Here is a 24049-nt window from a genome sequence, read left to right as displayed (position 1 = left end):
GTTGGTTAGCATATTAAGTAAGAACAAAAATATTACTAAAAAGAGATGTTTGTAGCATCTTGGCATAGGCATGCAGTGTCTTTGACAGCACACTTTGTTACATATCCTCAATATCTGTTCTTACAAATGGTCTCACGGATATTTCTTGTAAATTTGCTAGCTGCTTCTAAGTTAGAGCTGTTGTGTTTCCATCCTGTCCCTTTGATAAGTGTCGCGACATTGTGAATCTTAGCCTTTCAGTAATTTTGAAGGAAAATAGGAGAAGTTGTATTATCATTTCTGTCTATAAAATTTATTTCTGAAGTGAATGCCATACATATTTCTGAAATGAATGCCAAATGTATTTTCTAGAAGTGAGTGCCATTGAAAGCCAAGGCAGGCAATTTATACCGTGCATAATAATGATATTAATTTTATGGTGTGTATAGTTACATTTTGATTAGTTTTTTGCATGATTAAAAATTTGCAAAGCCTTTATGGCCCCCCAGGAGCCTACCTGTAATAAACAGCTCTCACCTTCCAAACCATAAAACAGGTCTGCAGTACTTGAACATTAGAGCTAATTGCCTTGCTACATCAAAGGGAGCACCACAAGACTGAGAAAAATCACAGAAGGGGGGGTGGGGAGCGGGAGGCAGTTTCACCTCTAAAGGTTATGTGTTTGTGGCTTGGTGGAGCCCTGTAAAGTTATGGCCTCAGAACTGCTGTTTGCGATTAAGTTGATGGGGAAAAGTCTATCCCGCAATCTCTCCCTGCTGCTGACACAGAGTCTTTGTTCACATTCAGATTTCTCAAACTGTTGCCAGGGTCAGGCTGAGGTCAGACACCACGATGATGTATAGGAGAACATGTCTGGGAATTTCTCTCACACTTAAAACACATACCAGAAAAACAGGAGAGCACCCTGCAAAAATTGTCTGATGAGACCCAGATGATACTGTAGCTTTTCTTTTAGTACCTTCATAATTTTCTTTCTCTTTGCCTGACACACACACAATGTTTTATTAATGTGTGCCACGATAGCCCTTACAATTTTATGTCCCCTCAAGATAAGGACACTCAGTAGCACTTTGACACTTCATTTTCCAGCCCAGGGGGATTGGGCCAGTAAATCTAGTAAAAGAAGCAACGCGTCCGTTCCCAAGGATGAGTTGAAAAGGGATTGCCATCAGCTCCGTGAGGCCACGGGGCCTGACACTGGATACGAGCCTCATGTGTGCACGCTCGGCATTAACACAGCCCGAGCCAGGCATGATCACAGGCTCGCAGCATCCCGAACCGCGCTCCCCCGCCACCCTGACAAACATGGCCCCGCTTCCAGCTGCGACAGGGATGCCTACCATGTTTGATTAGCTATCATCACGGGAGGGGGCGGGGGACTGCGGGGCGGGGGGGGAGAGCGCTGAAACAGCACGAGGGGGGTTTCCATTCTGATGGAAATTTTTTTTTATATATGCAATTATTTTTAAAAGAGGGGACCATCCTTCTCGCCGTATTGTTCCAAAAAGTGGACACGCATGCTTAGTCCTAACCTATTGTATTCCGATGTCAATGCAAAACACATTGTGGTTGAGGTTTTTTTTTTCCGGTTTGGTTTCCAAAATTGCAGCTGTGTTTTTTCTCTGCCAACTTACAAAAGGTTTTGCAGAGAGTTGAGAATCGGATAGGTTCGCCACATCGATCCGAGGGCTGCTTTCCTAGGCGTACAGTTTCAGCACATGGCTGCAAGTAGGGACTAAGCAGCAATTTTTTGTGCTCAGCTGCTACATATGACAGAGGATATTTCATTCGGCTGTCAGAATGTTATTAATAAAACATGGGGTGCGAAGAGGGCCACTATTTCCCCTTTCAATCACTATAGCATTTACAATGAAAATTTTATGCAGTGTGTAATTTTCAGTTAATGCTTGACACTTAAAATGTCGGTAGCTGCATTTTGTATGGTTCCTGAAGGGTTAATTGTATCATGTTCCCTGCATAAAAGCTCTGCTTATCAAAAGTGAATAGAAAGAGTGTATGCAAATGTGTGTCTGTGACCTTTGCCTTTCCAGGGTTAATTTATATGGTCATTAAAGATTTTATGAAATTGAGCGGCCTGGTGCTTCGAATCCCATTTTACCTTCACCTCCTAATTTATATAATTCCTACCTGAAGTGGGAAATATGATTTTTTTTTTTTTTTTTTTTTTTTTTTGGTGTGTGTGTGCTGCAATGAAAACAGCATGCTGTGCTGTAGGGAGTTGCAAGTCTGGTTATCTGGCATTACTCAGATTGCTAAAAATTCATTAAAATGTGACATCAGCACAGTGAGAGACAAATGATCACAGGATGAAAAGGAACAGTGGGCCTTTCACGGATTAGTGCTACACAGCCCCAGCATAGAAGCTAACTGCATAAACAGATTAATCCACCAGTAGCAGCATAGCTAAGATTTACGGAATAATTAAATGGGCTTGAGTTACTGTGAAGATTTCCATGTAATCTAGCTGGTGTGAACACGTAAGTGAGGTGTGGGTAATGCTGCTTCCTCAGAAGCCATATACCAAGTTGCATCATTTATCCTGAATGGCTCCCCCTGGAGACAAAATTTGAGACTTCTCCCGCAAAGCCAGAGGTTTATATTTAATACAGTACCTAATACCTAATACTTACTTACTGCAATTAGCGGGATACTGCTGCACTAATAGGATTTATATTTGAATTCCCCCTCCCCCTCCTTTTTTTCCCCTTTTTCTTTTTCTTTTTTTTTTTTTTTTTGGGCTCCAAGATGCATTTTACATGTGCTACTTTTGTTCCTGGCCCGTGTGTGTGTGTGCATGCGTGTGCGTGTATTTTAACACAAATCGTTTCTAGCCAAAGAATATGAAATGACAGGCTTTAAATCTGTCACACTGGTGGAAAGCGGGTACTCTGATAAAGACACGGTCAGAATTTCTCGATAGATTTTGAAATACTGCAAATTATTGGTAATTAATGTCCAACATCTTTAAAGTGCTGTTCTTTCCCTTTCCCTTCTCTTCCCCACACCCTTCCTTCCCCTGTTTTGCCACCCTATTTTTGTGCTGTTCTTATTACAGGACATATGGTTTTAAATGCTGTTAAATTTTCACTGAGTTTCTTTTCTAAGATCTTTCTGTGCTTATCCACAGAAGAACAAGGTGAAGATACAGAAGGGTCTGCTAAAAGTACATCAGTGGCGGTTGCTGATGATAAAGACTCAAATGAGAGAGACATAGTGAAGGCAAAAATCTTGTAAAGACTCTGGGTAAGATGCTAGAATTTTGTCTTCCCCCTTTTTTAACTTATGAAATGCTCTTTCATTTTAAACTGTCTGGACATTCCCACTACTATTCATTGCATGTGCGTTTTGCATGTGATTTCTATCAGTAGCCTCCCATTGACCTATTTTAATCATAACCATCTGACAGGATAGATGCGGATAAGTTGAAGAATATTACAGGACGACCAGTGAGATTATTTTTTAATCAAATCAGTTTGTGTGCTTGTAATTTTTTAAGCGCCTTTCATTAATCTTAGCTGTACTTGTGATTCCTCTGATGGCATATTAATTTTCATAAGCATAGGATTAGGTACCACTTGAATTTTTTCTTCAATCAGGTTTTGCCCCCCTTTTAACCCAAAGAATGTGGGGTTTTTTGTTATTATTATTTTTTGCTCTCGCTCTCTGATCAGTCACTCCCAAGAATCTGGCCTCTTCCTGGGCATTTATTTGAGGCATTTTGAAAAAAATACACAAAATCCAGTGAAAAAGTTTACAGATGATTCAGCCTAAGAAAGAGGAAATATCATTGAAAACGGATTATGGGTTGGGTAATTTTGATCTCCTGGAATAGACAAAGCCCAGTAATGAAAGCTACTGTCTTTGAAAACAAAACCCCTATGTCATGACATTTACTTGTGCACAAACAAACCCAGGGCCAGCATCTGGTGTAGATACCCAAGGCTTTTTCTGTGTTTGATTTGGCAAATATGTGACTTCATCCATGCTTTTTATGTATGAGATGGAAATCTATGGTCACAATGAATATTACATTGGCTACTTTTGCTGCACGCTATACCTAGTTACATTATGTTGGATTCACTGAAGCAGAAGAAGTGCTGAAACAGGTTGAAGCCTATTAGTTTCAGGTAGTCATATATCTTTTCCTTGTATGCCAATGACAGCAGCATACAAAGGAGGTTGTATTCTCTGTAAAGACATATAGTTGTAGAGAAAATATCATTTTACGTATGAGTTTCTTTACACCCAAATTCTCCCATACTGTAATACGTTCTTTATGTATTAAACATTTTTGCATTTATTTCCAAAAAAATATTGTAGATGGCCCTTTCTATGCCGAATCAATTCAGACGATATACTTAAAGTTTAAAGCTTCCTTTAAGTTTGCTTGTTGACGTGCCAAGGTCAGTAGCCATCACAGTGTAGAACCTCAGCTCCTCTTCAGTCGCTTTATTTTTTGAGATCAAGAGACTGCAGAAAGGCCGATGATGACAAGGATGGTGTTGAGCAAGAAACTGTGCTGTGGTTTAATCCCTCTTGGCCGGCTCTCCGATTTGGTAAAAGCTGTCTGCAGTGCCGTAATGCCGTGCTCCCAGGCTGACACAGGTCCTCCTGTGCAGTCCCATCAGGGGCTGTCCCGGACACTCACCGGGAGAGGGGTGACAGGCACCTGCAGCTGCGTTTCCTACCATACGCTCTGCCCGGGGGACACTGTGAACCGCTCCAGGGAGTTTATCAGCCCTCTCTTTTTCTTAGGCAGGTCCATTTATAGTTGTTCAAGAAAGAATACGGTAGTAAAGCTCCAGCAAAAAAAAAGAAAAAGAAAAAAAAAAAAGATGGAATCTAGAAAAAAATACTGAAGGGGAATTCTCAAAATTCCATCAGGATTAGCCACTCATAAGGGCCAAGTTTAATTAGGACAAACCTATATCCAGATGCCTACTGGGTGCACTACAAAAAACCAGCATAATTGTTCTACATTCCCATGCCAGCAATTACACAAATAACTTTGCCGTAAGATTCATATGAAAACAAGGGCTGAAATACACAATTGCCTTCGTGCTTTGCAGAAAGCAGTTTGTACTGTAAAATCCTAAATCTTTTAGAAACTTTTATTTTCCTAATCTAAATTAAGTCTGCGTATGTAACGTTCAGACCATCATCTTAATTTTCACACAGCTGACAAGTATTTCTAATGACTGCATAACTGCTTATGTATAATTGAATGTTAATTTGGGCTTTCTCATGAATTGAGTGTTGCAAGTCTTGCCAAAGAAATCTCAGGAAAACCAATAAATTAATCACAATACTAACAAGTTAGAACAGGGAAAGTGGTGTGACCCTCTTTAGCATAGAATCTATTAGACAAGAAAGGATTAACATGTATTTAGTAACAGTATGTTTGTGTAAGCTGTTGTGCTGTATTGCTTACCTTATCTCAAGGAGTAGAGCTTTCAGAATGAGACTTGGCAATATGCAAGTTATATTTGTTGAATATTCATTCAGAATAGAAAAGCCTACTAATGCCTCATTTATATTGTCATTTAAATCTAGTGCCACTTTAGATTAATTATAATCCAAATTACAGCTCTATGCCGTGCAAGAATTAATATGGAATTTATCCAGATTAATACATTTGCATTGAAAATGTAATATGTCTCTGCCATGGCTAAGGGGAGCACTTTTTAATAAGGTAGTAAACATGAGGAAGGATGGAAATTAACCTTCATTATTGCAATGAAAATTATCCTTTCATTCTACTCTAATTAGAAAGAATACTTTACCAGTAATTATAATTTTAGAATTATTTTGAGGCTGAATAACATCATCTGATGTGTCAGAAGTCTTAAATTATGCAATCTTTATCAAATACATAGATTCATAAATAAGAAAATAGTATTTCGATTATGGCTTTTCCAGTATTATTTTTCTCATTAGTATACGTATTTTATTAACTTTCTCCTTCTTGTTAGTCACACAAACATTTTTATTTTTATTTTGAGGTTTCAAAAATGTTACAAAGGTGATGGCATCTGAATTGCAGCGAATTATGTCAATTTTATATTAGCAATCTCACACAAGTTAAATAATTCTGTAACTGACAGGCAATCATTGACTCGTCTATTTCATGGCACTTATTTATAATTAAACTTAGTTTTTGAGATAAATGTATTGAAATTACATTATTCATCTAAAATAATGCTGCGTATTTTATATTATAAAATGAATTACAGTTGTGTTTCACAATTAGAAAAAAACCCCAATAAATAATGTGTCTCAAGAATAGAAAGTGCGTATTTAAAGCATGGTTAACAACCGTATTTAGTGTTTTCCTACAGCTGCCTAGTAAGAATAGCATGCCGGTGGAACATCCAGCTACGAAAACAGCACCACACAGCATGCTCTGGACTATAATACTTCCTCACCTCTCTCCCTCCTCCAATACCCTTCCTATAAGTCCGTAACTTTGTTGGGCCTCCCAGCAGGGAGCTCCTTAAAACAGCGAATTGAGTACGGAAAGCAGAGAGTTGATATAGCATGACGAGGACCGTTGGCTTTGCTTTTGGCACGTATACTCTGGCTTGAGGGGGTTCGGTCCTCGCCATATGCAGGGGCAAGTGGTGTCCCCATACCAGAGGGAAGAATCAACACCCCCCCCCCCCTTTTTTTTTTTTTTTTTCTGCAGAGCTCACCATAAGTCACGGACTCGGTTACTTTACTATAGGCCAGATGTAACTTTGGTCGTTTAAGAAGTAACAGTGCTTGAGGTTGAATGAATCCAGAGCAACAACAACAACAAAAACAACAAAGCCTCTGTAAATTTTGACAGTTTATATAAATATCATAGTAAACATAGTAAAAAGCTGTGCTTTGTTATGCATTTATTGACCCCAGCACAGTGTTTTATAACTCTATGGTTTTATTATATTAACCACAAAAGAAAATTTAACCAAAAAACCCCCTTGTTTTTATAGAAACAAGAACTATGTGTTTCATGATTATTATAGGCCCTTTGAAGTAATTAAGTTATTCCATCCTGTGGTGGACGATGATGTGTAATTTTAACCTTGTGTGTGCCCAGGCGCACACAGAGCGCGCTCCAAGCTGAATTTCACTGGCAGTTAAATACCACTGCCAAAACAAAGTTAAATGTATTTTCACAAGTGGATTTTGGAGCAGAATTTGGATCTTAATTTCTGTAACAACCTGTTGAGAACAATCCAGCATGATGATGGGAAGAGAAGGCAGAATTGTTTTATTTTGGCTTTTAAATTCAGCTTCCTGTATAGCAGTGTCCATTTACACCCACTGAGATTCTGCCCCATTTGTCTTTAGAAAGGGACGTTTTAGAAATGTTTAGTCAATTCTTGGACGTTTTTGACAGTTGGAAATGAAGAGAGGTTAATAATTTGAACCTATCCTTCTAAAACCTGAGAAGCAACCTTTCTCTGTTAATATAGTATGTCACTTTTTTACTTCCCATAATTCTCACGGTTAAGGCATTTAAATAATGATAGTGTATTGCCAAGTAAATACAGATAGGCCAGGGACTACTGTATTACCATAAACCAAAGTCAATAAAAAAATGATATCTTATCTGATTGCATCATGTAGATTTTGCCTTTAAGCATCGCCATCCTTCAGGTCACCGGCACAGCTCTGACTGAGCAGTCAAAATGAGGCCTCCAGGATCAGTTCCTGAGCGTGTAAAAATTCACTGGGGCTCCAGAAAGTGGCTTGTTCAGATATTAAACCAATGTTGACAAATTAGTCATTAAAAGTAAGGAAATATGGCAGGAATACACTTTAATTTGAGCAAGAATTTGAGCTAAAATTGCTTTTCTAAATTATGCCAAAAGAAATAATTATCAACTTAGGAATGAAAAACAATGTGTGTGGAAATCACTATTAAGGTATGTCATAAAATGTGTTTACATTTGTTTTTTTTTTTTTTTTTCAAATGCCCTTCAGAAAATGTCCCTGTATGATTCAGTTTTTAATTTTTTATTATTGTACCACGAGGATTTGGTATTTACCTTGAAAGTAGTTGTTTTGGTTTACTTCTCTTTATTGTTGTTCTTTTAATATCAAATATTGCACAAAATCTAAATAATAATAATAATAATGATAATGATAATTTTCTTGGTTTTATCTACAGAAAAATACAAGTATTTTCTTTGTTCGTGTTTACTTTGTTGCCAAAACATCCATGACCTTATTTTCAAATTAATCCTAGGTTATGGTGCAATGAGGTGCAATTTGTTCATTTATATGAACCTTATGTGGATTGAAAAAAATCAAGATAAATCTTCATGCACAGCATACAATCAGATTACCCCTGGACTATATATTTACGTTGGGTCTGATAGCAATCAATGGTTTAGCTTCATTGCATTTCAAGATGTATTTGCACCCAGTGTCCAGTGATAGTGTCCTCACCCTGGAAATAATTTAGTTGCAAATTGACTGGAAGATGGTGAAAATTGAAAGTTAAAATTAGAAATACTCATAATAAACAGCAGAAAAAAGGTCAGATGATGCCGCACTATGATGAGATTGGAATGGTTGGTAAATGAGGTTTTGTGTTTGTCGTGAGATGTATGTGACATGCCTACCCAATGCTCTTGTAATATCCAGCCTAGCAGAAGAGATTATCTGGCAAATTGACGCTGGAAAGAATTTTCTGATGGACTGGGAAATTAGAATTGCACTCTTTTCTTTGATGTCTGCAAGACTGGGATGCATTACACAGCTAGTTCAGGCATAATATTAAATATAGTATTTAATACTTAATAGTAGAACTATCTATAGAAAACAATTATATTCTGGTTTTGATCACAAATGTCAGACTATAAAAATTCACAGTGTAAACATCTAAGGCAATCCCAAATGACTGATCTTTGTATATAATTAATATTAAGTTAGCTCTGAAATCCTATTCTCCACAGTATTTCTTTTAAAGCTTCACTATATTTAGCTTCAGAATTGTAACTGGGCAGGAGTTATCAAAACAGCACAATAATCATATTGCTCAGACAGTTTAGAAAAAAAAAGAGGCTAATTAAACAACAGCAAATTAATTATTTTGGAAAACAGGATTTTTAAGCAAAAGCTGATTTGTTTTAATGTAATATACAAATTCATACCCATCTGCTAAAGAAAGCACATTATTGATTAATCTTTAGAGGCAACCTAAGGTTATCTAAACAGTAGAGAACAGTCCATATTTAAATGTATTTATAGAGTCTCCATCAAGGATGAAAGTGTATTTTCACCTTTGTGCTTACCAGAGTTTTATTCAACTATATTTTTTCTCAGAACTTAAAAAAAAACCCAAAAAACAACCCTGAAAGACAATACAGACCATTGCAATCACAGCCTCTTTGTAAACCAGGATATTTTAAAGTTTAAAACATGTTCTTAAAAATTATGTTTTCGGAACAGGAATAGTCACACCAGAGAAGGAACCAAAAGTGAACACTGTGGTAGGGGCACAACAGCTTCTTCTGGCCAAAGAAGAGGATGGTACAGCTAAAAAATCAAAGCCTCCAGAGGACAATAAATTTTGTCATGAGCAGGTAAAGGAAAATGTAACAATTTAATTGCATTCTAGAACTCTTTCAAATAACTCAAGAATGAAACAGAGATGATATGCTGTTAAAATAGCAATATCAGCAAGTTATAAAAAGCACACCGACTAATAGCCTGCATCTTAATTTGATTTTTTTTCAGTTCTATCAATGTCCTTATTGTAACTACAATAGTAGGGACCCAAATCGTATCCAGATGCATGTCCTGTCACAGCATTCAATGCAACCTGTCATCTGCTGCCCCCTCTGCCAGGATGTCCTCAGCAACAAAATGCATCTCCAGCTTCATTTGACCCATTTACACAGTGTGTCCCCTGACTGTGTGGAGAAACTGCTCATGACAGTAAGTGTTCCAAATACTGACTCACATGGTACAGAAATGTACTCGGGCCTCTGGGCAATGGATTTGTTGTGATACAGTGTTCAGGTAGCCAGAGGAGGGGAGTGGGTCAGGACTCTTGGGTTCTGTTGCCAGCTCATCCAGTGACTGATGTCCCTCGGGAACATGACTGAAGGTGGATTTCAAAGATGCTGAAAACCTGCAGTTCCTCATTGACGTTAACCTTGGAAAAATCAAGCCTGTCCACGTCTCTAAGTTCACACCTGTAAATTGGGTCTAATAATATCCAGGTCTCAGAGGTATTGTGACTCCTGTTTGTAAAATAAGAGGAGTTCCCTGTAGAATGGAGTTTCCAAATGTAGAAGAATTCCTGTGTATAGCTGGTCTCTACTTACATTATATTACATGAAATTCACTGTAAAATATCAGTAGCGGTGCTAATTGGAGAACACTATCTTATTGTACAGAATGTCCTGTTTCTTACTTTCTGCCTCTGCATAAAAGACCCTTTAGGGGTTTTTTTGTGAATAAAATGTGACTATGAAACAGAAAGGCAAGTCCAAGAATAGGTAGCAATGCATTTAGGTCAGTTCTTTAGGATATGGAATATCTGATTTCAAGTACCTACCCTCGTTCAGGCAGGGACTTGAACTGGCTTCTGCACTATTGGGATGAATGCCATAACCAGCAAACTCTACTTGGAGGATGAATCCCATTTCAACCTCACCAGGAAAATCCTGTTCTTCACTGAAAAATTGGACAAACCATGTCAAAATAATAGATTTCTGTGAAAAATAATGACTCAGCACCATTCAAAACAATGTCAGTAAAGACACAATCGGGTCTAGAAAGTATTAGTTATTGCATCATAGATTCAGTTAGAAAACAGACCTCCTAAGACACCCTGATTCTGATTGTTTTGCCTTTTTAGAAGGAAATGCACTTGGAAATCTCAAGTATCCACCTCCTTATTTCTGTATTCATAGACTCCATCATTTATATGCTTGTGGTTGCAGGCTTACCACCTCATTCCCAAATAAAGTGGCAAAAAAAAAAAAAAAGAAAAAAGAAAAAAGAAAAAAGAAAAAAGAGTTGATTGAAGGTCTAAGGTTCCTTGTGCCTAGCGCTGATGAGCAAATACAGAATTTGGGATCCACAAAAGTGGTGTACAGTTTTCTTTCTTCTTTTCTTTTCCTTGATTTCTACTAACTATAGCTCTACCAGACCATTTAATTTTGGCCCACCACAAAGAATATGCCATAGAAATTTAACTTTCCCAGACCCTTTCAGGAAAGTGGAAAAATGTGGGAAAAAAACCCTCCATATTGAGGATTATTAGCTTTCTTCTCAAGTTCTCCATGATTCCCTTTATGCCGATAATGGGGAAACTTTGAAATCTGTCTCCTGTCCTCTCCTCTCCTCACCAGCTGCTGGGGAGTTGTCTCACTGTTTCTGAGAGGAAAAAAAAAAAGATTGTTTGACAGAAAAAGAGATTGCAAAACATAATCTACATCATCTAAATTGTCCTAGTTGCTAACATTAATATGCTCTGTCCATATCTCAACTCTCTGATGACAAAATAAATACCATTTATAGCAATTTTTTTCTTATCTGGGACATGTACAGTTACCTAAATACATTTTTTAAAAAGTCCCTCCTTCCCAAACAAAATCCAAGTCACTAGTCCTCCGAGAGGATGCTATTAATACCATGTTTAAGTTACAAATATACTAAGCCCAGGGCTTTTTAAAATATGTCTGGAATATTTTTTCCAATAGGCAATTGGTATAAATACATACATATATATATATATAATGTGTATATATATAATTTATATATATTTTATATATAATTATTATGTATCCTAATAAAGGTTTAAAATAATTTGTTAAACTGTTAAAAAGAAACAAAGAGTGTTTCTACTCATACCTAGTAATGTATGTTGCTTCCGTTTTTACAGTAATTTCCTACTGAAAAATCTCTCCTATGGATACAGGAATATCCATACCTCTGTATGAAGTAAGGAAGTGCTACCCTTACATTAGAGGATGAGGACCTGAAGCACAGTCTGAACTGATCTACCCAAGGTCATTTAGACAGAATCTGGCAATGCAGGAGTTTGAAGCCAGTCCTGCTGAGTCTTAGTCTGAACCCTTAGACAATCCTTTATTTCAGATATGAGTACGTTTTAAAGAGCTAAGCAAAAGGAAAACATGAAGTGTCGAGGAAATATTCATGTCAACTTAACTAAACTGAGTACTATCAGACACCTATAACAGTACTTCACAAATTTCTGTCTATAATTTGAAAGCATAACGCAACAGGTAAAGCTGTCTGAAGAAGATACATAAGCAATTGAAGACAAGGAAGAGAAAAATCTTATTTTAAATGGAAATAAGTTGCTATTTCTGTATGGAAATAAGCTTTTAATTTTCTTTCAAAGATCATGGAAGGTCCAACATTTGTTCAAAACACAATACAAGTGAAGCAAAGTGGGAATAACCTTAGTCAAGGACTGACTTGTGACCACATCTCAACATGATCCCCATCTTTGGAGGATGTCCAGGGAGAAATCCCCTGATAAATCCAACCAACCTGAGTAGCCAGCAAAACCTTCTTTGTGGGACATTGAGACCAATGAAATATTGAGTATATGTACTTCTATAGCATCACCTTATTGTGGATTATTTTGAGTTGATTCTCCACCAAGGGACACCCGGTGCTCTGGATGTATCATCTGTCAGAAACCGTTATCAAGGACTGAATCAAGATCTTGTTTTAGTACTGGCAGTCTTTGATCCAGATATTGTGCATCTTTTGAATTATAATTTCACACTATTGTATAGTTTTAAAGATTGTGATTTTTCCTGTAATAATATTGTGTTCTTGGTTTTCAAAGGTTCCTGTACCAGATGTCATGATGCCCAATAGTATGCTATTGCCAGCAGCTACTTCAGAGAAATCTGAACGTGACACACCTGCAACCATTACAGCTGAGGGATCTGGGAAATATCCAGGTATGCAAGAAAAAGCCCAGACATGTAAAAGCTAGGTATGGGCAATTTAGAAATTTAGAAGCTGCTTGTTTCTTTCTCAGTAAAAAGTTTTTTGGCTTGCACATAGCCACAGAGATAAAAAGAGAAAAATAACAAATGGCCTGAATTTGGCTGACTGCACCCATGCAGAGCTACTAGGATGCATGTGTATGCCATATGTATGTTGCTTGTGGTAGTGGCCTAGCCACTTTGAAGGTAAGACCTTCCTTGTTTAATCAGCAAATAAGACGCAGTCCTAAAAGACAGTAGCACTTTTACCAACATCGATGGGGTATGTTAGGCAAATGATCCTGCCTGCCTTTCCAATAGCATGTTTCTTCTCCTGGATAGCCACTGTATTCTGTGCTGGGAAACTGCTTTGCTACCTCTCACAGCATGCTCCTCTCTCTCTCCTCAGATCACTTACCTCTTCCTTCCTTATCACCTGTCCTACCTATTGACCCCATTTCTAATCACACTCTCTTTCCTACTGTTTTGTTTCTTTTTCTTGTTTGGTGCTCCCATTGTACTAACAAACTCCTACCTTATGACAAAGAGAAGCCCTGTGCCACTCCCAGGCCAACTACCGTTGCCATTCTTATAGTCACGGTTGGATTGTCTTACTTCTTTTTAACCTCCTGTTGGTCTTGTCTGCTTTATTCTCTGGGGCAGGGATGGGCAGCTATACTTTGCTAGGTCAGCATGTGGCATATCAGGTGCCTCTCTTGATTTCTGATGAAAAAAACCATTAACACTATGTGCTATTCTCTTCTACTTGTATAAAAGACAGTTAACTTTCTTTATCTAGGCGAAAGTCCTGTGGATGAGAAAAGTACCCCTGGGATCGACGAATCAAAAACTGGAATGGAAATTAAGACGGAGGAACAGAAGCCACCTAAGGAATCTACTGAAACACCAGATTGGAATAAAAGCAGCAGTAAAGATATAAAGACCACTGACTCAATGACGGATCAGCTAAATGAACAGCAGAAGAAGCAACAGCTCTCTGTTTCTGACCGCCATGTCTATAAGTACCGTTGTAACCATTGTAGCTTGGCTTTTAAGACTATGCAGAAGCTTCAGATACATTCCCAGTATCATGCTATTCGGGCAGCTACCATGTGTAGCCTTTGCCAGCGTAGCTTCCGTACATTCCAGGCTTTAAAAAAACACTTGGAAGCAGGCCACCCTGAACTCAATGAAGCTGAACTTCAGCAACTGTGTGCATCTTTACCTGTCAATGGTGAACTCTGGGCAGACAGTGAAAGTATGGCACAAGATGATCATGCACTAGAACAGGAAATAGAAAGAGATTATGAGATGGACCAGGAAGGTAAAGCAAGTCCTGTAGGAAGCGATAGTAGCTCTATTCCAGATGATATGGGCTCAGAACCAAAGCGGACCTTACCTTTTAGAAAAGGGCCAAATTTTACTATGGAAAAATTTCTAGATCCATCTCGCCCGTATAAGTGTACAGTTTGCAAAGAGTCTTTCACCCAAAAGAACATTCTCTTGGTCCACTATAACTCAGTGTCCCATCTACATAAGCTCAAAAAGGTTTTGCAGGAAGCATCAAGTCCTGTCCCTCAAGAAACCAACAGCAACACTGACAACAAACCCTACAAATGCAGCATTTGTAATGTTGCGTATAGCCAAAGTTCTACATTGGAAATCCATATGAGATCTGTGCTTCATCAGACAAAGGCAAGGGCTGCAAAATTAGAACCTAGTGGTAATATAAGTAGCGGAAATAGTGTAGCAGGGAATGTTAATAGCCCCAGCCAAGGAATGCTAGAATCTATGAGCTTACCAGCAGTTAACAGCAAAGAAACCCATTTAGATGCCAAAGAATTAAATAAAAAGCAAGCTTCTGAATTAATTTCTGCTCAGCCTACACATCACCCACCCCAGTCACCAGCACAACTTCAAATGCAATTACAGCATGAACTGCAACAGCAAGCTGCATTCTTTCAACCCCAGTTTCTAAACCCAGCTTTTTTGCCTCACTTTCCGATGACACCAGAAGCACTGCTGCAATTTCAACAGCCTCAGTTCCTTTTCCCATTCTATATACCTGGGACAGAATTTAGCTTAAGCCCAGATCTGGGTTTGCCTGGTTCTGCCACATTCGGTATGCCTGGAATGGCTGGTATGACAGGATCACTGCTAGAAGATTTGAAGCAGCAGATACAAACTCAGCACCATGTTGGCCAAACCCAGCTACAGATACTGCAGCAACAAGCACAACAGTATCAATCCACCCAACCCCAACTTCAGTCTCAAAAACAGCAGCAACAAAGTAGCAAGCTGATGAAAGCAGAGCAAAATACCTTAGTAAGTACAGACTGCCAGCTGATAAAGGATATGCCATCATATAAGGAGTCGGAAGAAATTTCTGAGAAACAAGAGAAGCCAAAGCAAGAATTTACTAATGAGAATGAAGGACTAAAAGAAAACAAAGATATGAAGAAGCCAAAATCCTCAGAACCAGCCATCCCGCCACCCAGAATAGCTTCTGGAGCAAGGGGGAATGCAGCCAAGGCTTTACTGGAGAACTTTGGGTTTGAGTTAGTTATCCAATACAATGAGAACAGACAAAAAGTGCAGAAAAAAAGCAAGACTGGTGAAGGGGAAAACACAGACAAACTGGAATGTGGAACCTGCAGTAAGCTCTTTTCCAACATTCTTATTCTGAAGAGTCATCAAGAACATGTGCATGGACAGTTTTTTCCATATGGAGCGTTAGAAAAATTTGCCCGACAGTACAGGGAGGCGTATGACAAGCTTTATCCAATTTCTCCATCTTCTCCAGAAACACCACCGCCTCCACCACCACCTCCTCCACCACCACCACCACCTCCTCCTCCAACTCCTTCTCAGCCTTCTTCAGCTGGGTCTGGAAAAATGCAAAATGCAACTCCTACTCCTTTGCAAGCTCCACCACCCACACCACCACCGCCGCCTCCTCCACCACCACCACCTCCTCCGCCACCACCGCCACCATCAGCCCCACCTCAAGTCCAGCTTCCCGTTTCACTTGATCTGCCACTTTTCCCTCCAATTATGATGCAGCCAGTGCAGCATCCTGCATTGCCTCCTCAGCTTGCCCTCCAGTTGCCACCAATGGATACCTTATCTGCAGATCTTACCCAGCTTTGTCAGCAGCAGCTGGGATTAGATCCCAATTTCCTGCGGCACTCTCAGTTCAAGCGTCCACGTACAAGAATCACAGATGACCAGTTAAAAATCTTGCGTGCTTATTTTGATATTAACAATTCTCCAAGTGAAGAGCAGATCCAAGAAATGGCTGAGAAATCTGGTCTCTCACAGAAAGTCATCAAGCACTGGTTTCGTAACACGCTGTTTAAAGAACGACAGAGAAATAAAGATTCTCCATATAACTTCAGCAACCCTCCCATAACAGTACTGGAAGATATCAGAATAGACCCTCAACCTTCAGCTGTAGAACCTTACAAGTCTGATGCATCTTTCAGCAAGAGATCATCTAGGACTCGTTTTACTGACTACCAGCTCCGTGTCCTCCAAGACTTCTTTGACACAAATGCTTATCCAAAGGATGATGAAATCGAACAGCTTTCAACTGTACTTAACCTACCTACTCGAGTTATTGTCGTATGGTTCCAAAATGCACGACAGAAAGCTCGCAAAAGTTATGAAAATCAAGCTGAAACTAAAGACAATGAGAAAAGGGAACTGACGAATGAGCGTTACATTCGGACTAGTAACATGCAATATCAGTGCAAAAAGTGCAGTGTGGTTTTTCCCAGGATCTTTGATTTGATTACACACCAGAAAAAGCAGTGTTATAAAGACGAAGATGATGATGCTCAAGATGAAAGTCAAACTGAAGATTCTATGGATGCTTCTGACCAAACAGTGTATAAGAACTGCACAGTTTCTGGCCAAAATGACTCATCAAAAAGCCTGGCAGTCACAGCAGCAAGCTCTGGCTCTGGTTCTAGTACTCCTTTGATCCCATCACCCAAACCAGAACCTGAGAAGGCTTCTCCTAAACCAGAGTCCACAGAAAAACCAAAACAAATTGAAACCATCTCTAAGCAAACTGACACAACTTCCCAAAGTACCAAACCAGTACAGTCTACTCCAGTAACCTCTTCTGACCCTCAGCCCTCAGCTTCTCAACCACAGCAACAAAAACAATCACAGGTAGTAGGGAGACCTCCTTCTGCATCACAAACCACACCTGTTCCTTCCAGTCCTTTACCAATTTCAATGACTTCTCTACAGAACAGTCTACCTCCTCAGTTATTACAGTACCAATGCGATCAGTGTACAGTTGCCTTTCCAACTCTAGAACTTTGGCAAGAGCACCAGCACATGCATTTCCTAGCAGCCCAAAACCAATTTCTTCACTCACAGTTTTTAGAAAGACCAATGGATATGCCCTATATGATATTTGACCCCAATAATCCTTTGATGACTGGACAGTTACTTAATAGTTCTCTTGCTCAGATGCCACCACAAACTGGCTCATCACATACGGCACACCCTGCTACAGTTTCTGGTTCCCTGAAACGAAAACTAGATGATAAAGAAGACAATAACTGTAGTGAGAAAGAGGGAGGAAACAGTGGAGAAGATCAACATCGTGATAAGCGTTTAAGAACTACAATTACTCCAGAGCAGCTGGAAATACTCTATGAAAAGTACCTACTAGATTCCAACCCCACCAGAAAGATGCTAGATCACATTGCACGTGAAGTGGGACTGAAAAAGAGAGTTGTACAAGTCTGGTTTCAGAACACAAGAGCCCGAGAAAGAAAGGGACAATTCCGTGCAGTTGGTCCAGCCCAGTCCCATAAAAGGTGTCCTTTTTGTCGAGCTCTGTTTAAAGCAAAATCCGCTTTAGAAAGTCACATTCGCTCTCGACATTGGAATGAAGGGAAACAGGCTGGTTATAGTCTGCCTCCGAGTCCTTTGATATCAACTGAAGATGGAGGAGAAAGTCCACAAAAGTACATATTTTTTGATTACCCATCCCTGTCGTTAGCAAAAACTGAATTATCAAGTGAAAATGAATTAGCCTCCACTGTATCAACCCCTGTCAGCAAAACTGCAGAAATGTCACCTAAGAACCTCCTAAGTCCTTCTTCTTTTAAAGCTGAGTCTAGTGAGGATATAGAAAATTTGAATGCCCCTCCTGCTGACTCTGCATATGATCAAAACAAGACTGACTTTGATGAGACTTCATCAATTAATACAGCAATTAGTGATGCCACAACAGGGGATGAGGGGAACAATGAAATGGAAAGCACGACTGGCAGTTCAGGGGATGCAAAACCTGCATCACCTCCCAAAGAACCAAAACCACTTGTGAACGACACGCTACCAAAAGCTGCAACTACACCTACAAATGAGAATAACGATGATAAATTTCTCTTTTCCCTAACAAGCCCCTCAATACATTTCAGTGAAAAAGATGGTGATCATGACCAAAGTTACTACATTACTGATGACCCTGATGATAATGCTGACCGCAGTGAAACTTCAAGCATAGCTGATCCAAGTTCACCTAACCCATTTGGAGCTAGCAATCCTTTTAAATCCAAAAACAGTGATCGGCCAGGCCACAAACGTTTCCGAACACAAATGAGCAACCTTCAGCTTAAAGTTCTCAAGGCTTGCTTTAGTGACTACCGGACTCCAACAATGCAGGAATGCGAAATGCTAGGGAATGAGATTGGCCTGCCCAAACGTGTGGTCCAGGTCTGGTTTCAGAATGCCCGGGCTAAAGAAAAGAAATTCAAAATTAACATAGGGAAGCCATTCATGATAAATCAGACTGGACCTGATGGGACAAAGCCAGAATGTTCTCTGTGTGGTGTAAAATATTCTGCGCGTTTGTCCATAAGAGATCATATCTTTTCCAAACAGCATATTACAAAAGTGAGAGAAACTGTGGGAAGTCAGCTAGATCGGGAGAAAGATTATTTAGCTCCTACAACGGTTAGACAGCTGATGGCACAGCAAGAATTGGATCGCATAAAGAAGGCTACTGATGTGCTAGGATTAACAGTACAGCAGCCAGGCATGATGGACAGCAGTTCTCTTCATGGTATCAGTTTGCCAGCAGCTTATCCAGGACTCCCTGGCCTTCCTCCTGTTCTTCTGCCTGGAATGAATGGTCCATCCTCCTTGCCTGGATTTCCACAAAGTTCAAACAGTAAGTCTATAAGGGGATGATTTTCTCATTTTATTAATTTGATCATCTTGCATAGTCACCATCCCCTTCTAAAACACAGCATATTATGCATTCATATCATGCTTGTGAGACAGGTGGGAGTAGCTAAAAAGTACTGCTATGAGGTGTGCAATTCTTGATTGCTGTAGCCTGGATTATATCTCTGATTAAAAAAAAAAAAATAATTACTTGAAATCTAATTCACAGAAATATTTTTAGTCCATATTAGGCTTCTGTAACAAAATCAATATAACAATACCATTGTGATGCTTTTTTTGTTGTTTTGAATGATAGTCCTGTAGGCAAAACCTGGGTTAGAATTCTGTATGTAAATATTTTGTATGCAAATATTTAAAGTAACATTTGATGAAGCACAAAATAGTATTTCCCAGATTATTGGTTCATCAAGCATTTGGTCAACCCCTTAGACCAGTACAACCTGTTTAATTCAGAATAAATATTTAACACAAAATGCTGCCCAAGACCTCCTATTATTTCTGAATAATCACCTGCTAAGATAAGAATGGTTTTGTTGAACGTGATTTGTAATGGCAGTTTCATTGTGATCCCAATTCCAGGAGCTGCTGAGCTCTAGCTTGTGAGGTCATTGCAGACATGTACCACTTCATTTGGGCTTGCACTTTCAACTGAACATGTAACTGGTTTACTGACTGTTGTGACTCTGGTTTGACTCTGGTTTTTGCTCACATTGGAAAGCACTTCATCTTGCAATATGTTTCACTGAAGTTAGAGAATCAAGTTTTCTGCAGAATGATTTCTTTAGTCCTCAAAGAACGAACCTAATTTATTTTCTTGTATTAGGCTCCAATTTTGCAGTCAGAGTTCATTGTGAGTGCAGCCTTGCAGATTGAAGCTCTGCCATTCATCTTCTAACTTTGCACATTCATATAAAATATGTGCACAGCAGAGTTAGGGAGCTGGTTAAGTCCCCTCACCTCATTTCGTCCAGTAATTCCACTTGCTGTTGATCTCTAAACTTTGATTTAGAAAGCAACTCACTTTCGCAAGTAAGGTAGGGGCTTAATCACCAGTGGTGTTCGACTAGCAAGACTGCAGTAAGACTGTAACAATGTCTCCTCTGCTACTCCGCTCTGCTTTGATTGATGATGATCATGTTATTGTTTCCCTAAGTGGTGGTCAAAGCATCTTGTTTTTCTCTTCATTGGATCAGAATGGCTTTCCTTCCACAATGGAGTCTCTGGCTGAGTGCCCTCTGGCTTTTGTCAAACAGTTATTGGCACAGAGAGTGCATATAAAGGAAATATAAAGGTGCTGTATTTCCTTCTTAATGGCATACAGTGTCCAGGTCCAAAAATGGCTGGTTGTTGTTCATTAAAATTATAGATATGGTTTCTCCATATAACTTCACTAAATAGCTTTGGTTGGGTTGACCTTCAGGTAAAATGGGCCCCAGAAAACTCAGGCTTTGTCTATACTACTAAATGAAACTTGCTTGGGAAGATATTATTACATTATGTTACTCTCAAACCCAGGAAGTCCCTATGCAAAGTGAGTCTTGGGAATGGTTGTGGACCCATGATAGCCTCTCAGCTATGCTCAGGATTTGTTTAGGAGAATGCTAGTTAGCCCTGGCTAGAAGAGTGCCAGTGACTATTCTTAACTGTTTAACTCTACAGGTGGTTTAGTTTCAGGTTTTGGGAAACGTTTCCTGCTACTGTTTAACTTGCTAGTACCTATGTAGCCTCAGAGTCTGTAAACTGTGCTGTTAACAACACAAAAAGTATTATTACAGGCCAACTGGTCCATAATAATTCAATTTTCAGATTTTCTGATTTCCACCAAATATCTTCTTTGAGATAAATTTAAATCATTAGTACCATAACATATGCAGTGCACTGCCAATTGAGATGGATTTCTACCCCCTTTCATCTTGCATCTTCTTAAGGTTAATTAGCCCATTGTGGGCAAAGCCCACTGTGTAAACTAGCTAGTACAGTCTCGTTGTTAACTTTTTCTTCTTCTGTATGCTAAATAGCTCCTGCATCCCCCTTTTGTTGCCTGGCAAATACTTGCATGCATAAATCTCCATTCCCTAATGATACATAATGGAGCAGTCATAGTGAATGGAAAAAAGTATATTATTTTAATCATTCATCATAGAAAAACAGTAATATACTCAGATGTTCTCCAGTATGTGCTCAACACTAGTATTTTCTGCACCTAATTAACCCATTTCTATTTCCTTCTCTAGTCTGCTTTGACTGATAGTTCATATTCATATTTCATGCTAAGAATTGTTTAAGAAGTATCTTTTTGGAAGCAAGGCTTCCAAGCAAGCTTTTCTTTATCTACAGTCCTTCTAGCAGCACATATATTCTCAGCCAGCAGGACAAGTGTTCTGCATCATTCTTTGCATGAAGGATTTTCTGAAGCTAACTCCCTGATGACTCACTATCCTTTACTTCAAGTCTACTTCTTGTGAATTCCACTGCAAGCGTGTAATTTCTCCTCTTTTGGATCTAATCCCAAAAATGCACTTCAGAAGTCCCACTGGGATCCCTTATATTCAAATATTTACCTGTTTTCACTGATGCTTACAGGGTTGGTAACTGTACTTCCTGAGGCAAAGCTCATCCATTCTGTCCTACATGTTTGTTTAAAGGACAACGTCAACATTAGTAAGATCCTCACTTTTAAAGAACGTTTGCTGTTTGCTAGGACAGTGAACTAGTGACACTATAATAGTAAACATCACATTTAAAATTCTCTTTTGTGTTTATTTGTACTCATGCTAGACAGATAAATTAGCCTGATTAGTTTCGCTGGTTAATACAAGTTTATGAGGGATTTCACTTTCATGTTCTTACATCCAGTATTGTGTATGGGTTTCCAAAAAGGTACAAAACCCAGTTAAATGTTGCAAAATACTATTCTTTTTAAAATGCAATATTTGCTTTTACAAAATGTTTGAAATGGAATACTTGAAAATAATGCTAAATCACAAAAGATGGAAATATTCAAACTACTGTTCATTTTATCTTCTTTATGTAGTGCTCAAACTGGACTTTTATTAGCAAAGATTATTAGATTTGTCAAAATAAGATAGCTTCATTTCTGAAGGAAAGGATCCATTAACTTTAAATTCAGTTATTTTGTTCTAAAACAAGTGGGTTTTAATGTCAGAATTATTGTATGGTTTTAGGAATGGTTGAAGAATCCTCTCTCCTGTGGGATATGTTTTTCTAGATAATGTAATTATATCATCTTGTGGGCATCAAATGCTGAGCAAGGTCTCAAAATTCCTGCTATGTTTGCTCAGCATAATTCCTAATATGGAGTTATTTGGTGGAATTCTAATTAATACAATATTTTAATTCCGGGTTGTCATTGTTCTTCAAGCCCCTTCTTATTTTCTAGGTGAATGTAGACAGAAGAATCCACCTGCTGTTTTCAGCTCTTCTTAAAATTCACGTTCTTTTTTCTTCTTAGCTTTGTGGTTTTGCCTATGATCCCTTGCAGAAAACTAGTGCTTCATCTTGCTTCTAGCTATTAATACTGGTTCTATGAACCTTTTAATGTCATCATCATTAGCATAGGTTCTTTGCACATCACTTAAGCCCGGACTGCCTTGAAGATTCTTTTTCCAAGAATGCACACATCACTAGCTAATATGTACTTAGTGGTTTTTGAAATCTTAGCAAGAGAGAAATTTAATTCAGCAGCAATTACTTTCCTTATTATTAGGTCACTAAATTCTGTTCTCTGTTTGCTTTTGGCCCATTGGTAGCAGTTTCATTTCTATAATTTTAGCCCTCTGAGTCCTCCAAGAGAAAGAGAAGTCTCTCCTCTTTGATAGTTACTTAAAAGAGTTAGCAGGATTAAAATGTTTCTTCATGATTAGTGAATTTTCTATTCTATATCTCTCATGTCTGGAAGTAGAGCATTATTTTTATCAAGTTTTCTTCATTTCATTTTGGAAACCCTCAATTCCACATTTAGCTTCCAATAAATCAGGTGGATTTCACTATTCTATTGCAGCCTGTCTGAATATTTAACTGAATTCTGTGCATTTCAACTAAATTCCAAAGAATATCTGGAAAATAGAATAGATCTTGGCTGCTCTGGGCATCATCAGTGCAAGTAGACTGAAGACCACATGATGTGTAAGGGTTTGAAGAGGTTAAGAATAGAAAGAAATCAGAAGAATCCTAAGTAGCTGACAAGCCCAAATAACCATGACAAAGCTGGGGCAGCAGTTCACACTAATTGCATCATTCATGCATTTTCCATCTACAGTATTTAGCATTTAATATATTTTCAGCAGACTCCACACACAATTGCCTGTTACTTCCTGTTGAAAGTGTAGGGGCAAGCAATAGCATCTTCGATGTTATTGTGCAGTAACTGTGGCAATTACCCACTTTTTAATTATAACTGTTGTGACTTGTTTCACTGTACTATCTAATCCGTGCTCACAATGCATTTTAACTCCTTAGTGTTCCCCTACCATTAAATAGGAGTAATGACACGGTGACAAACATTAAATGGCCTCTTTGTTAAATCTGATAATTGTTCCCTTTGAATCCTAATTGCTTTATTCCTAAGTAATGCTAAGCACCTGGATATTGATGATTTAAACGTCATTCTTGTTCACTCCATTAGCGCTTCCTAGTAGCTAATACCCATCTAACCTCCATTACAGAGCCTGCATTTATTGTTCCTTATCCATGCGCTGGTAGGCTGTTCCTGACGTTGCTTCACTTTTACAGTTCTGTGTGCATCATGCACTTTGTGTGCTCTTTTCTCTGGCAAACTTAGTTGCCTGAAAAAAATGAAAATGGGTGTAATGTACAGCCTC

The 24049-nt window shown here is 38.7% G+C and overlaps 2 protein-coding genes across 3 annotated transcripts in view; one reads left to right on the top strand and one right to left on the bottom strand.

Annotated features, from left to right (window-relative positions):
- The window catches only part of PEX2 (peroxisomal biogenesis factor 2), a 347720-nt gene that overhangs the window by 251802 nt on the left and 71869 nt on the right, over window positions 1-24049 (bottom strand). The gene's annotated exons all lie outside the window — the stretch shown is intronic.
- Window positions 1-24049, top strand: part of ZFHX4 (zinc finger homeobox 4) — a 151514-nt gene that overhangs the window by 122163 nt on the left and 5302 nt on the right. The window contains 6 exon segments of the mRNA XM_075743852.1: window positions 3149-3229; window positions 3232-3264; window positions 9466-9599; window positions 9754-9954; window positions 12851-12968; window positions 13795-19191. Of these exon segments, the coding sequence (XP_075599967.1) occupies window positions 3149-3229; window positions 3232-3264; window positions 9466-9599; window positions 9754-9954; window positions 12851-12968; window positions 13795-19191 (5964 nt within the window).

This window comes from Balearica regulorum, chromosome 2 (genome assembly GCF_011004875.1).
Source record: "Balearica regulorum gibbericeps isolate bBalReg1 chromosome 2, bBalReg1.pri, whole genome shotgun sequence".
Classification (NCBI taxonomy): Eukaryota; Metazoa; Chordata; class Aves; order Gruiformes; family Gruidae; genus Balearica; species Balearica regulorum.
This window is presented reverse-complemented; position numbering and strand designations above follow the sequence as displayed.